The following is a 12,189-nucleotide window of genomic DNA, read 5'->3' as shown; positions in this document are numbered from 1 at the left end:
TTCTGCACCTGCAATATTAAGAATGCCGTGTTTCAACAAGTCAAGGCACATAGAACATGGTATTGCAAAGAATTTTTTTTAACAGTTGAGCTACAGAAACACAACGAGAAACATTTGTGTAATTGGTTATTTGTTCTCTTGAGCCCATCATCGATCCATTCATTTCAAACTGTTGCTTGAATTGTTAAATGTCTAATACTATTGACTTCTTGTAGCTAAGCTTTTGCATATGCATGTAATATTTGACTGGCGGGTAGATGTTGAGATTTATCCTCAGTTTTTATGAGCACTCTTTTAATTAGGCATATATAACAAGTTCGAACGTAAACATTTTGCTAGTCGCAACTATGTGTCTAAATGGCGCTTGCCTGCTTTTTTTTTTTCTTGACAATAAAATCATAGTATAAATGTTTTACACGACCTAACAGTAGAACTGAAGATAATTCAGGGTGACAAATGTTGTATTAGCTGCATTTATTTTGACCTTTTTGCCAAAACATGAGTGAGTCTTTACTCATCTAGGTGTTCTTGTAATCCCATAAAAACGTAATTTTCCCGATTTATATAATTACAGTTCACTTTCTTTGCCACTGCTCGTTTGAAATGGAAAAAACAAGTTCCCTAGTATAGTCCATTTTGCTAAAGAGGATTTATTATTTCAATAACAGTATTACACATCCAAGAACGACATGGTGACACCAAAGTCCTCCTTGTACAAGTCCCACATTTTGGGCTTGTGGGGATTGTCCAGTTCTTCTCTGGGTAAAAACAGCCTGCAGAGACATTATCAGACGCCAGTGAAACACTTCTACAGTCAACATAAATCAGATATATTCTTACTAGAAGTGAGGATGTTCATACTTGTTATCTGATATGAAGGAGGTATTAAACCAGAAGTAGAAGGGAACGTCTTCATATCCTTTAGGAATACCCTGAGGAGGTGGAGTTTTGGAAAAATGAACTGGGAGGTCTTTAAATATGACACATAAAGAAAAAATAAATTATCTATACATTTAGTTTTGACGCAGTTACTCCAGTCACATAACTTCTTAAAATGATGGCTTAAGTCAGATTTTGACTGACTTTTTTGCCATAAACATCTCAGGATGCAGGTCACCTATGCTAAAATTGGCTTAGTTTATCCATCTACATATTTGTTTTCTGAAACTTTGGATATGAGTGCCGTTGACATGAAATGTCATGAATGGGAATTCAAATTCGTGATGGGAAAATGAAGCATCAAATTTGCTTCATGAACCATTTGTTGCATTTTTGGGTCCTGTAGAGGGAACTGTTGGTTTAAATAAATGGTTTAAAAAATGTCAAGTCAGTGTGCTTTCAGCCCAATGTTGAACAGAGAGTGCCATCGACTGGAGTCCAAAAATACTACAACTGGCTCATGAAGCAGATTTGAAGCTTCATTCACCCATCACTACCGTCAACCACGTTCATGCATTGGACAGGGCAGAGGAAGGTCTTTACTAACTCTAGTTTGCGCATTAAGCTGGGAAAGTAAAAACATTAACTATGACCAGAACATGGCAGAATTGGGTCTCTTTTGGGTGAGTTCACCATGTAGCAAAACAAAGAACTGTATGATTGATCAGAGTGTTTGTCACGGAAAATCTACTGTAAAGAGTGTCACAGAAGAAAGAAAAGATAGAGATAATTAAAATTTAGACGTAGACGTGATCATGTAGATGCAAGCACACATGCATGCATGGCATGTTGCAAGCACACACACACTACCAGATACCACTACAACTAAATGGCATGCAAAATGCAAATAGTTGATAAAGTTTGTCAAATGCAACATTTTACTCTAGTGAACATTTGTGCATACATTATTTTGCCAGCAAAGGCGCATTTTCACAGATGTTAGTATTTTAGCGAAGAAAAGGACTGTTCAACGTCACAAAAGCAAAAATTCTTAGCAAAAAAAAAAATTTAATAAAGTCGGAGATAGCTTGTGTGCAAACATTTTTTTTTAAAAAACTGGCACTGAAAGAGGTAATATCTAGTTCTGTTATATTACAAATATGCCACTGTTTACAAGTGGTTCCAAAGTGTAAAAAAACTCACAGCGGTGGACTCAAACATGACCTTGACATCTCCTTGAACCTCAGGTCCATTCTGGAGGCTGATGACTGCTGCATTGCTGCCCACGTCAGGAAACAGCTAAAAACCAAATAGCCACAGGTGAGACTCTCAGCCACTTGCGAGTGATCCCACTTCAGGTGACTTACTGTGCAGTTCTCCTGTGTGGCACACACACACTGAAAAACAAGTTCTTTCCTGACCATTATCTTCACCTTCAAGTCGCTGCCGTTACCTCTCCCCACACCTGATGACGAGAACGACCACATCATTTATACTTCTCAAAAAGTCTCCATCTAAAAAACTGAATATATTGGGCATTTTTCATTATATCGTGCAGTTGATGTTGTGGGCTGGGTGTGTTGAATGTTGTGTTGGACCTGCTATGGAGTGGATACGGATGCTCTTGATCTTGAGGCTCTTCGGAGGAGGAAGCCGTCTGTTGAATTTAGTTTTCATGATCTCGTAGTAGCCCACGTACCTGCTCTGTAGTACATGTACACAAAATGGAATAGAAACATCTTAAATTCTGGAACAAAGTTGAAGGCTGTTTAGCCCGACGGGCATCTTCCAACCTGGGAGGGCGTCTCCACTCCTTGAAACTTGGAGCTTCGACTCTTGTCCGTCCTCCTCTCCCCAAAATACTCCAAACTGTCCTATTAGGCAAAACATAAAATGAAATGAAAAACCGTCACTGGACGAAGACATTTCGACTCTTGTAAATCCGCCTTACCTGCGCTCTCTCAAACTGGTCACTGTCAATAAGCCACGTGCACACCAGCGTACCAGTACGACCTGATACAACAGTAAAAATCAGCATCCAGTAAGAGATGGTTGCCTTGCAAAAAAGAGGAATTACCTTTGCCTCCTTTGCAGTGAATAGCGATGACGTTCTTGGGATCAGCTGACATCCACTCCCTCACGCTAGATGTGTAGTTCAGCATGTCCCTGAAACACACATACAAGTACATTATTCAGTAAAGCGCAAACCTCCCTAATTTAAAATGTGGACCATTTCATTCTTAAAGGGGAAGTCAATCCAAATATTTTCATCACAAGAATGTGTTCTATGCAAGTCCACATGTCTAAACAGGGCATTCTGCTTAATATTGTGTTTGCGGAATAAGAATTAAGCAGTAAAATCCGCCCATTTTAGTCATGTCAGAGAGCAGCCATTTTGCCACAGCTGTCGAATGACGATCAGAGTTGCTCAGTGCTCAGATAAAGACCAATAACGGCTCAGCTTCAGAAACATGTGAGCTGTGATTGGTTGTTACCTGAGCAACTGTGATGTCATTTTCAGTAGACAGCAATGACAAAATGCCCCCCCCCACCCCCGAGATGCCTAAAAACAGGTGGATTTTCCTGCTTAACTCATATTACACAAATGTAACATTTATCAGATTGCCACATGTAGACAGACCATTTATTACAAAATATTTTTTGGGGTTGACTTCTCCTTTATTCAGCGATCTTTTCCCTGCATTTCTTAACTGATGCTGACTTATAATTCTTATGTTAATTATCTTCTATGGTTTTCAGTGTAAATTTGGAAAGCATCTTTTACATTCATGAATACACACAATGTATATTATTAGGTTGTGCTACGGCTCTCTTGGAACCAATCTTTATGATTTTTTTTTTTTGCAATTACATGTATCCTGGTAAAATTAATACATTTCAGGCATTTCAAAAACAGAAAAAAGTAGCCCTCAACATCCATTTTACCATTTTGTCTATTATCACAGGATGCACAAAAAATTCAGGTCAGTCATTTTGACTTGAAGCCGCCATTTTCATTCGAATAAGCCTCAATCGGAAGCAGATAATTGATATAATAATCCAATACAAAATTGACATTCTCTTTTTCATACAACACCTAATGTGGGCGGAGCATAGCATCTGAAGTTAATCATTTTGTGGCGGCTCTGCCTCATCTAAAAACATCCAAAATAAAAACTCATATTTTCTGAGCCATTGCTATTGTTTTGCCAAAGACAGCAAGCCATTTTCAACACTTAAAATTAGTCACTAAATTGGTTAAAATATCAGACCCATGTGGAAACTAACCAATAGTAAGTGAAATGTGAAACTGGCCACATTTGGTTCTCGCGCGACAGAGACAATATGCTACAAATGTATCATTTAGATTTGTGCATTAGTCAGTAAGAAACTCACTCTAAAGAAGGAACGTTGTGGTCGTCGATGAACACCCGTTCAACCCTGTAGTGAAAAAACTTGGGGTCGTAGCCTTTTTCACCTGCCAAAAAAAAAAAAGTTCCAATCGTGTAGCTGTTACATTTGATTCATAGTTGACATATGTGCATGTTGGTACACTCCTTGAAAACTCACCATGGACCAAAAATGTGCACATTTTTATTCTTATAGATTCAATGCTACACAAACGACAGTTAATAGTTCTTGTTATTTGAATCTTTTTTTTTTGCGAAGGTGACTTACTGCAAAGGTTGTAAACTCTGTAATGGCCTTCGTGTTTAGTGTCAAGAAACCGAGCCACCTCCTGGAAGCAAACAAAAACAAGACAACTACTTTGAGAATAATGGGGAGATTTAATAAAAAAACATGCATACAAGAAAATAGTTCAATAGTTCACAGTGATCAATAGCTTAACAAGGGCACTAAAACGTGGTTGTTATTGAATATTTTTCTACTCTTTTGGTAATTCAATAATTGCGTACCTTGATTGGGTTCCTATAGAAGGACTGCTTCCCAGATGAAGGGAAAGACATGGCAATGACACGATCTGGACGAAAGATAACGAAAAAAAAAAAAAATCATGATCTCAACTGGCTTCCATCATTCTATGCTGCTTCTACCTGTGACATAGGTGAGGTCCAAGTCAAAGCCGTCTTTCTGGTAGCGCCGCTTGTTCTCAGACACCTAAGAAGAATGGACAGGAGCTAACATCTCGCTCGTGCGCTACTTGTACACAGCAACCGGCGCTATTACCATCCTCCTTGTAACCTTCTCCAGCTCTTTCTTCTGAGCTGCCAGCCTGAACAGCCTCACGAGGATGATAATTCTCAAGAAACGCAGAAAGGAAACCACCCTGCGGAGGAAATGACCATAATAAAAAAAAAAATAAAAAAAAAAAATGGAGTGACTCATTTATTACCATTGACGGCTAAAGACGTCAAAAATCCTTTTTTTTTTTATTCAGCTGAAAGTGAATGAGTTAAGAAAATACCACGAGAGTTACTGCAAAGAACGGCATGGTCTCATGAGCACTTCAAGTATTATTCAGAATATATTTCCACAGTGAGAATTTCTAAATAACGCGTCAGACACTTCATTAGGCACACCCACACAATCTAGTCATGAGATCAACACAAAAAGCGATATAAAAATAAATATTTAGGATTTCATGCAATATGTGAGCAATGATTCTTTTTTTGGGAGCAAAGTAAAGTAGATACAAATTAAGCTGTATTTTGTAAAACTATCATGGAGGTTTTTGCACTTTTTATACTACATAATATTTTATATGGCATGTGATAATTGAATTACTGACTTGCTAATGTTCTTTTTTTTTTGCATTTGAATTATGATCATTGGACTCAATCTACTTTTAGAAAATTTTACAATGCTCTGAACTGCACTGGCATTCCGCAATATGTCTCTAATATTTAGATTTGTTTAGCTGTCTAATGAGAAAAAATTGAAATGGTTTTCAAATGATATTGTGAGAGGTACCTTTAGTAAACATACAATCTCCAAAATATAATACAAACAAAAACAATTACAAGCTAAAAGCATAAAAACTACAGATACTGTTAATATGACTTCATATTAATAAATAGAAAAGTTTAAGTTAGAAACAATTTTATGTGAAAATGGTAAATATGTTTACCATCAATCAAAACAGAGACTTGCAAGCTTTTACGTGGGTCTGACAAGATTGCAGGTGCACCTAATTGAGTGTCCGTTGAGTTTATTTGCGCTGATTGCGGAATTTTGTCCCATCTTTAGATTGTTCAAATCCACAGGAAAATACTTTTTTACTGAATTGAAGTGAATACCTCGGAATGAGGCTGGCTCCAGAAAGATCAGTGAAGGTGTAGCTCATGGTGACCACCAACGTGACCACCACCACACAGGCGTCAATGATGTTCAGCTTGGAGCTAAAGTAAACTTTGAATCTGAAACAAACACAAAAGCGTGGCGTGATCATGTCGCAATTAAACATGTCCATTCAAAAACATCTTTTCCTGGAGGCCTTTTTGATTTCCGTTCCAACTTCCTCCTGCATCGCTTCCTCTTTAACAGATAATCACAAGCACACTTTGTATGTTCTGGGAGTATTCAATATTATACCTACCCTTCCACGTAGACCCTGAGGAGAACATCAGCCAGGAAGAAGAAGGAGATAATAAGGGAGACTGTCTCGAGAGAATTTCCCACTTCTCTGCTCCTGGCTGGCAGGGAAATGTCCACGATGACCAGCACAATGTCAACAAGGATCAGTACCACTCCAAAAACACTGAGTGAGTATAATATAGAATGTTATACTTCAAGATGAGATGATATTGAGTCTAAAATTCAGAAAGATACTGACCGGAATCCAAAAGACATGACAAAGGGGGCAATTTTCTTCCTGATATTGCTGGAAAATAAGACGCAAGATATTTTATTAGCATTTTAATCCGTATTCGTGGTCACTTGGAGCAGCAGGAAACAAGATTTCATTTACAAAAAAAAATTATTACAAAAAATAATGTGAGGCATTATTTCAGACAAATTATAACATTGTTTACATCACATGGACAGAACCCGACCTCTGGAAATAGAAATGCTATTTGATGTTCATTGAAGGCTAAAATTGTCCATTGTGGTGAACATTAGTACTGCACTACAATATTAGGAAGAAAACAAAAACATTACTTAAAAAATATCCAATGAAAATGCATTATACATTAAAGTTAAATAAAATGTGTTTAAAAACAAACCAGTTGTTAAATATTAAATTCAAGTCTTGAATTAAAAGTTAAATACAACTGAACAGCACTTAATGATGTAAAGTGACTTCAGTGATTTGTTTGTAAATATGGTTGAAGTGCTGAAAGTGTGTAATGTGCGAAAGACTGAGGATTATTTAGTGCTGAATTGTTATATCACTTTAAACTCAGAAAAAAACACTTTGAATTTGCATAATTTGAACACGTACATTGATTGCACACGTGTAAAATGTGTTAAAATAAGATTTTATTATTTTCAAAGAAGAAGTGAAAATTAACACATTTTAACCTAATACAAGTGCATGATCAAAGTATCTGACTAACTAACTACTTAATTGTCAATGTATAAATACTGATTGAGTATCCCTGGTGTAGCTGTGATGTGTCAAATATTCAGACTTGTATCACAATACAGGGGGTCGAGTCCACACTCAAGCATGGCAGGGGCTCAAACTATACACAGGAAGACCAGAACAGAGTCAAACCCAGAATCTCAGAACTGTGTGGCAGACATTCAAACCACTAGCTAGCAAGATTTTGGTAAAACATGAAATAGATTTTTAGCATTTGACATTGATGGTTAAACTGTACTTGCAAGTATAAATATAACAATCTGACTGATTAGCACGATGGCCTCACAGTTCAGAGGTGCGGGGTTCGATTCCGGCTCCGGCCTTCCTGTGTGGAGTTTGTATCTTCTCCATGTGCCTGTGTGGGTTTTCTCCGGGTACTCCGGTTTCCTCCCACATTCCAAAAACATGGACAGCAGGTTGATTGCACACCCTGAATTTCCCCCGGGTGTTTCTGAACACGGATGGTTGTTCGTCTTTGTGTGCCCTGCGATTGGCTGGCAACCAGTTCAGGGTGTACGCCTATTGCCCGAAAATAGCTGGGATAGGCTCCAGCACGCCCGCGACCCTCGTGAAGATAAGCGGATCGGATAATGGATGGATAGATAATCCAATACATTTACTCACTGGTACATAGTGTCTGGTTCCACAGCATCATCCCGCCCATTGTCAATCTCCACTTTGGCATCATCCATCATTACCACACTTCTTAAAGTCATAAAACACACATTTAGTTAAAAAGAATAAGTGACACATAAAGCTGCTCAAACATTAAACCATGCAGTAAAAAAAAAAAACACTGATGCACATTAAAAGTTAATCTTTCCCCAAAGGAAGTCGAGTGTTTTGTGTTTTTAATTTTAATCCTCACCCATTCACAAATGAATCCGGACCCGGGTTGAAGTGGACCGTAGTCATGACTTTAAGAAAGTTGTGTTGCTGTGAACCTGAAGTTTCTAGATGAGGCAAAGAGCAGCGTGCAAAGATATTTCCAAATATACTTGCGGCGAGGATGCAGAAAACAACGCGCAAAATTGCGCGCGTGGAAGGAGCACAACGAGGTGGTTAATGAGGTTAATTAGCAGGAAGAAAAGTCACACAAACCATGCAGGACACGAGTGCAAATGCCTCCCGTTTTCTCCCCTTGGAACGTTCAAGTGTCTGCTTGCTTACCGTTGGCAATGACATTCGGGAGAATCACCGGGAATCGGTCTTGTGACTCGCCGTGGAGTAAAAGGAAGAAGGTTCAAAGGTTAAACGGATGCTTTGTATTCTACTCATTCACGCCTCCTTTTTTTTTGTGCTAACCAAGCGTTTTTGTGTGCGTGTGTTAGGGACTTCCTGGATGTTTTTTTTCCCCCTCATCTCGCTGTTGCAAAAGTTAAGCCACCTCCTTCTCCTCCTCTTTGCCACATCTGCTTTTCATTATAACAGTACAAAAGCACAAAAAAAAATAGGAGATTGCTTTGTACATGCAGCAACTGATGTTAAGGAACAAAATGTTTGCCCATTTTTTTGTTAGACACAGTATTTTTATACATAAATTATTGTCAGATGTTTTTGGTTTTGTTTACTAATTGCATTCAATTAATTGCAGGTGTGCCTTAGTGTTTGGTTGATAGTGATGTATGCATTTACTCATTTATTGGATAGAGAACTTGTTTTGTTCGTTTTTAGTTTGGTTTACTTAATTTATAGTAATTTATCTTTGTTGATAAATTTGAGGTGCCATAATTAATCAACAACTAATCTGATTATCAAATTTATCATTTAAGCTTTTACTTTATGAGTTATATTTTTACAGAGAATAATTTTAAATCTGTTCATTAGAATTTTAAATTTTAGCGTATTTGTTTTATCCATTGGCAGGTGTATTTATTTATTTATTATAAATGTGTTTACTGTGTTGATTATTTATTTATTTATTTATTTATTATTCAGTTATTTGTTATTTGGCTGATTGTTTTTTTTTTTTCACTTTTGTTTGTTTGTTTTTATTGCCTGATCTGCCCATGTGGTACGTCAATAACAATATCATTTATTTATCTATATATGTATTTTATTTGTTTGTCCAGTAAATATCAGCTTCTCTCTTCTTGTTCTGAGATTCCGTTGCGGAGTTTGCAAGGATAATTGCCTACTCCAAACTGTCCCTTAATATCAGTGTGGTCTGAAGTTCTGTTTTCCACGCCAGTGTCTCATTAGCAGAATAATGCTGTTTTGTCAATGTCATGGAAAATATGACTCATCTAAAAAAAAATATCATAAACTAAAAAGTATTCCTGGAATTAGAAATGACATCAGCTCTCTTCTTGAAAGTCGGAATGCTTGATAGAGAGGAAAAAGAACGAAAAAACTTGGGTCCAGACTTTGGCAATGTCTTTTCTCTAATGTGCACCATGCAGAACCAACCCAACCCAGTTTGAAATAAATACTGACAGCAGAACACAGAGCCTGAAAACAACAAAAGAAACACTGCAGAATGAAGGTAGATACTGTTTTTATCAACTCATGAATTATCAAAAACAACATTTTTTGTGTATAAGTGCATTGTTTCAATTATTTTAGACTTGTAGGGATTCCTTCCCAATGCTGGTGTTGTTTTTCCTGGTTTTACCAACCAAGACTTCGTCATCGAACCATTTTTCAGTGGGTGATCTATTTTATCCTATTGATCGCTGGATGGATTTTCAATCTTTTGTGTGTGTGCATGTGTGTGTGTCTACAAGGGATGTAGTCCAGATGTTGCAGCTCTCAAGCGCAGCATAAAGCGACTGGAAAACAAACTCCTAATCGGAGCTTGGCAGGTGGAACACTTGCAGAGGCACAGATTCTTCCGCCCGATTTCACCTGCTCGGACCCACTCCAACAACGGCAGCGGAGCGTTGGAAAGCTCCAACACGACACTGATGAAGCCTCTTCCACCAGCAGGAAGCTTGATTGTCCACGATCGAGGTACAATGCATTCACATGACATGATCACTTGGAGCACGCAAACACCAACAGGAGGCCAGAAACACGATTGGATTGTGGGGCCATCTGTTTCTACTAATATTGATTATCGTTCATTCATACATCAACAATTCTATGAACTCAGCTGTGGATATGCAGGTCTGGAAATTGTTTATTGTGTTGCCTTAAATCATCAATCTAATTCCCTCGGTATAAATAGCCCAGCAATAGCTTGGTCCCTTTTCGACGCAGCATTGGGTTATCAATTCCAACTGATTTGAGTTACTTTTCAACCAGCAAGTCTACCTGACACATCGTTATTTTTCTCTCTGTGATCACCTACCAGATATTTGTAATAATTAGCTTCTGTTATGGTTCTAGACTGTTCTGAGCTGTTTGACAGAATAAGACCAACTAGCGGGTTTTACCGCATCAGGCCCAAAATCCACCTGGAGCCAGTTTTGGTCTACTGCGACATGGACGACGGAGGAGGATGGACGGTGTTCCAGAGAAGGCGGAATGGAAAAGTTGACTTTGACAGGTGTGATTTGAATGAAAATGACATGAAATCATCTTGTTATGATGATATGTGTGTCCCATCCTAGAGACTGGGTGGATTACAGGGATGGCTTTGGCGACTTCAAGATGTGGAATGGCGAGTTCTGGTTAGGAAATGAGCACATCTACTCTCTGCTTTCTGATGGTAAGCAAAAACAGAATTATAATATATATATATATATATATATATGTGTATGTATGTGTGTGTGTGTGTGTGTGTACATGCGGGGGTGGGTGTGTTTTGTTTTGTTTTTACACTGATTATTTGTGTCCCAAGGAAAGAATTTGGTGAAGATAGACCTAATGGACTGGGCGGGACAGAGAAGTCATGCGTACTATGAGAATTTCCAGATCACTAATGAAGCTGTATGTAACGCAATTCCATTTTTTCACATACAGTGTGCACAGTAACTGTCATCGTTTCATGTTACATGTCTTTATTTACAAACAGGATCGCTACCGGTTACGGTACGGGATGTACAGCGGGAAAGCAGGGGATGCTCTGGCAGGTGGAGGGGGTATGGTGGAGCAGTGGTCTGCAGGCCTCAGTGGCATGCAGTTCAGCACTAGGGATCAGGTCAGTAGTCCAGCGCTCAAGTTTCTGTTAAATTGTATTTTTTCTCGTGCACTATTTGTGTTTTATGAACAGGACAATGACCGCTACATTCAAGGCAACTGTGCCCAGGAGAACAACGCAGGTTGGTGGTACAACAGGTGAGATTTATGGAACTTCCTTCATTCGCACTCGGGGTATCATTTGATAAATTATGGTTTCTAATGATATCAATCATTTTATTGTTCAGAAAGTGTGATTTAATTCCAATGACAAATACTGACTGTTATTTTCCCTTTCTGCCAATAGATGCCACTTTGCCAACTTAAATGGGAAGTTCTACCGCAAAGGGGAGTACAAGGGCCAGTTTGATAACGGCATAGTGTGGGGCACTTGGAGGGGCCTTTGGTACTCCCTCCGACACACTACCATGAAAGTGCGCCCTCTGCTTTTCTTGGATGCCATGGGCAGTGGCGGCGGCGAAGGTTAAATCCACCAGTCAAATCAAATATATCGTTAACATTGTGGACGGTCAACAGTTTTATTACTCTTTCACTATAAAATAACAGAGGACAATATCTTCTTTCATCATTGCAAATAAGCAATCAATCCCATCAGTGTATGTGATGCAACTCATAATAAAAACAAATTGCATGGCCTCAGTGGCATTTATAGAACATGTGTGGAACAATTCAATTTTCTT

At 38.4% G+C, this 12,189-nt stretch overlaps 2 protein-coding genes across 5 annotated transcripts; one reads left to right on the top strand and one right to left on the bottom strand.

Annotated features, from left to right (window-relative positions):
• Window positions 1-630: 630 nt before the first annotated feature.
• tpte (transmembrane phosphatase with tensin homology) lies at window positions 631-8,768 on the bottom strand. Of its 3 annotated transcripts, none has more exons than XM_088279914.1 (19): window positions 8,528-8,768; window positions 8,295-8,379; window positions 8,051-8,131; window positions 6,674-6,721; window positions 6,437-6,598; window positions 6,138-6,257; window positions 5,068-5,167; window positions 4,935-4,998; window positions 4,797-4,861; window positions 4,558-4,618; window positions 4,276-4,357; window positions 2,957-3,045; window positions 2,831-2,892; window positions 2,673-2,753; window positions 2,478-2,583; window positions 2,247-2,344; window positions 2,083-2,178; window positions 862-932; window positions 631-773 (listed from the first exon to the last, which is right to left on the bottom strand). In XM_088279914.1, the coding sequence occupies exons 2-19, from the start codon at window positions 8,339-8,341 to the stop codon at window positions 671-673; spliced, it is 1,536 nt and encodes a 511-aa protein (XP_088136040.1). In that variant the 5' UTR covers window positions 8,342-8,379; window positions 8,528-8,768; the 3' UTR covers window positions 631-670. The 3 variants fall into 3 exon arrangements, with proteins under 3 accessions (XP_088136040.1, XP_088136039.1, XP_088136041.1); XM_088279913.1 differs by having other exon boundaries at window positions 8,597-8,767; XM_088279915.1 differs by lacking the exon at window positions 8,295-8,379 and having other exon boundaries at window positions 8,597-8,766.
• On the top strand, window positions 8,724-12,093 carry fgl1b (fibrinogen like 1B). 2 transcript variants are annotated; one of them, XM_088279916.1, is made up of 10 exons: window positions 8,724-8,803; window positions 9,829-9,911; window positions 9,992-10,072; window positions 10,153-10,378; window positions 10,757-10,916; window positions 10,981-11,078; window positions 11,211-11,299; window positions 11,385-11,510; window positions 11,583-11,647; window positions 11,796-12,093. In XM_088279916.1, exons 2-10 carry the CDS (start codon window positions 9,906-9,908, stop codon window positions 11,974-11,976), a joined length of 1,032 nt encoding a protein of 343 aa, XP_088136042.1. In that variant the 5' UTR covers window positions 8,724-8,803; window positions 9,829-9,905; the 3' UTR covers window positions 11,977-12,093. The 2 variants fall into 2 exon arrangements, with proteins under 2 accessions (XP_088136042.1, XP_088136043.1); XM_088279917.1 differs by lacking the exon at window positions 8,724-8,803 and adding an exon at window positions 9,258-9,440.
• Window positions 12,094-12,189: the final 96 nt, after the last annotated feature.

This window comes from Idiotropiscis lumnitzeri, chromosome 17, assembly GCF_059441095.1.
Source record: "Idiotropiscis lumnitzeri isolate Australia: NSW breed Sydney's pygmy pipehorse chromosome 17, RoL_Ilum_1.0, whole genome shotgun sequence".
Taxonomy (NCBI): Eukaryota; Metazoa; Chordata; class Actinopteri; order Syngnathiformes; family Syngnathidae; genus Idiotropiscis; species Idiotropiscis lumnitzeri.
Note: the sequence above shows the minus strand (reverse complement) of the source record. Positions and strands in the feature narration are given on the sequence as shown.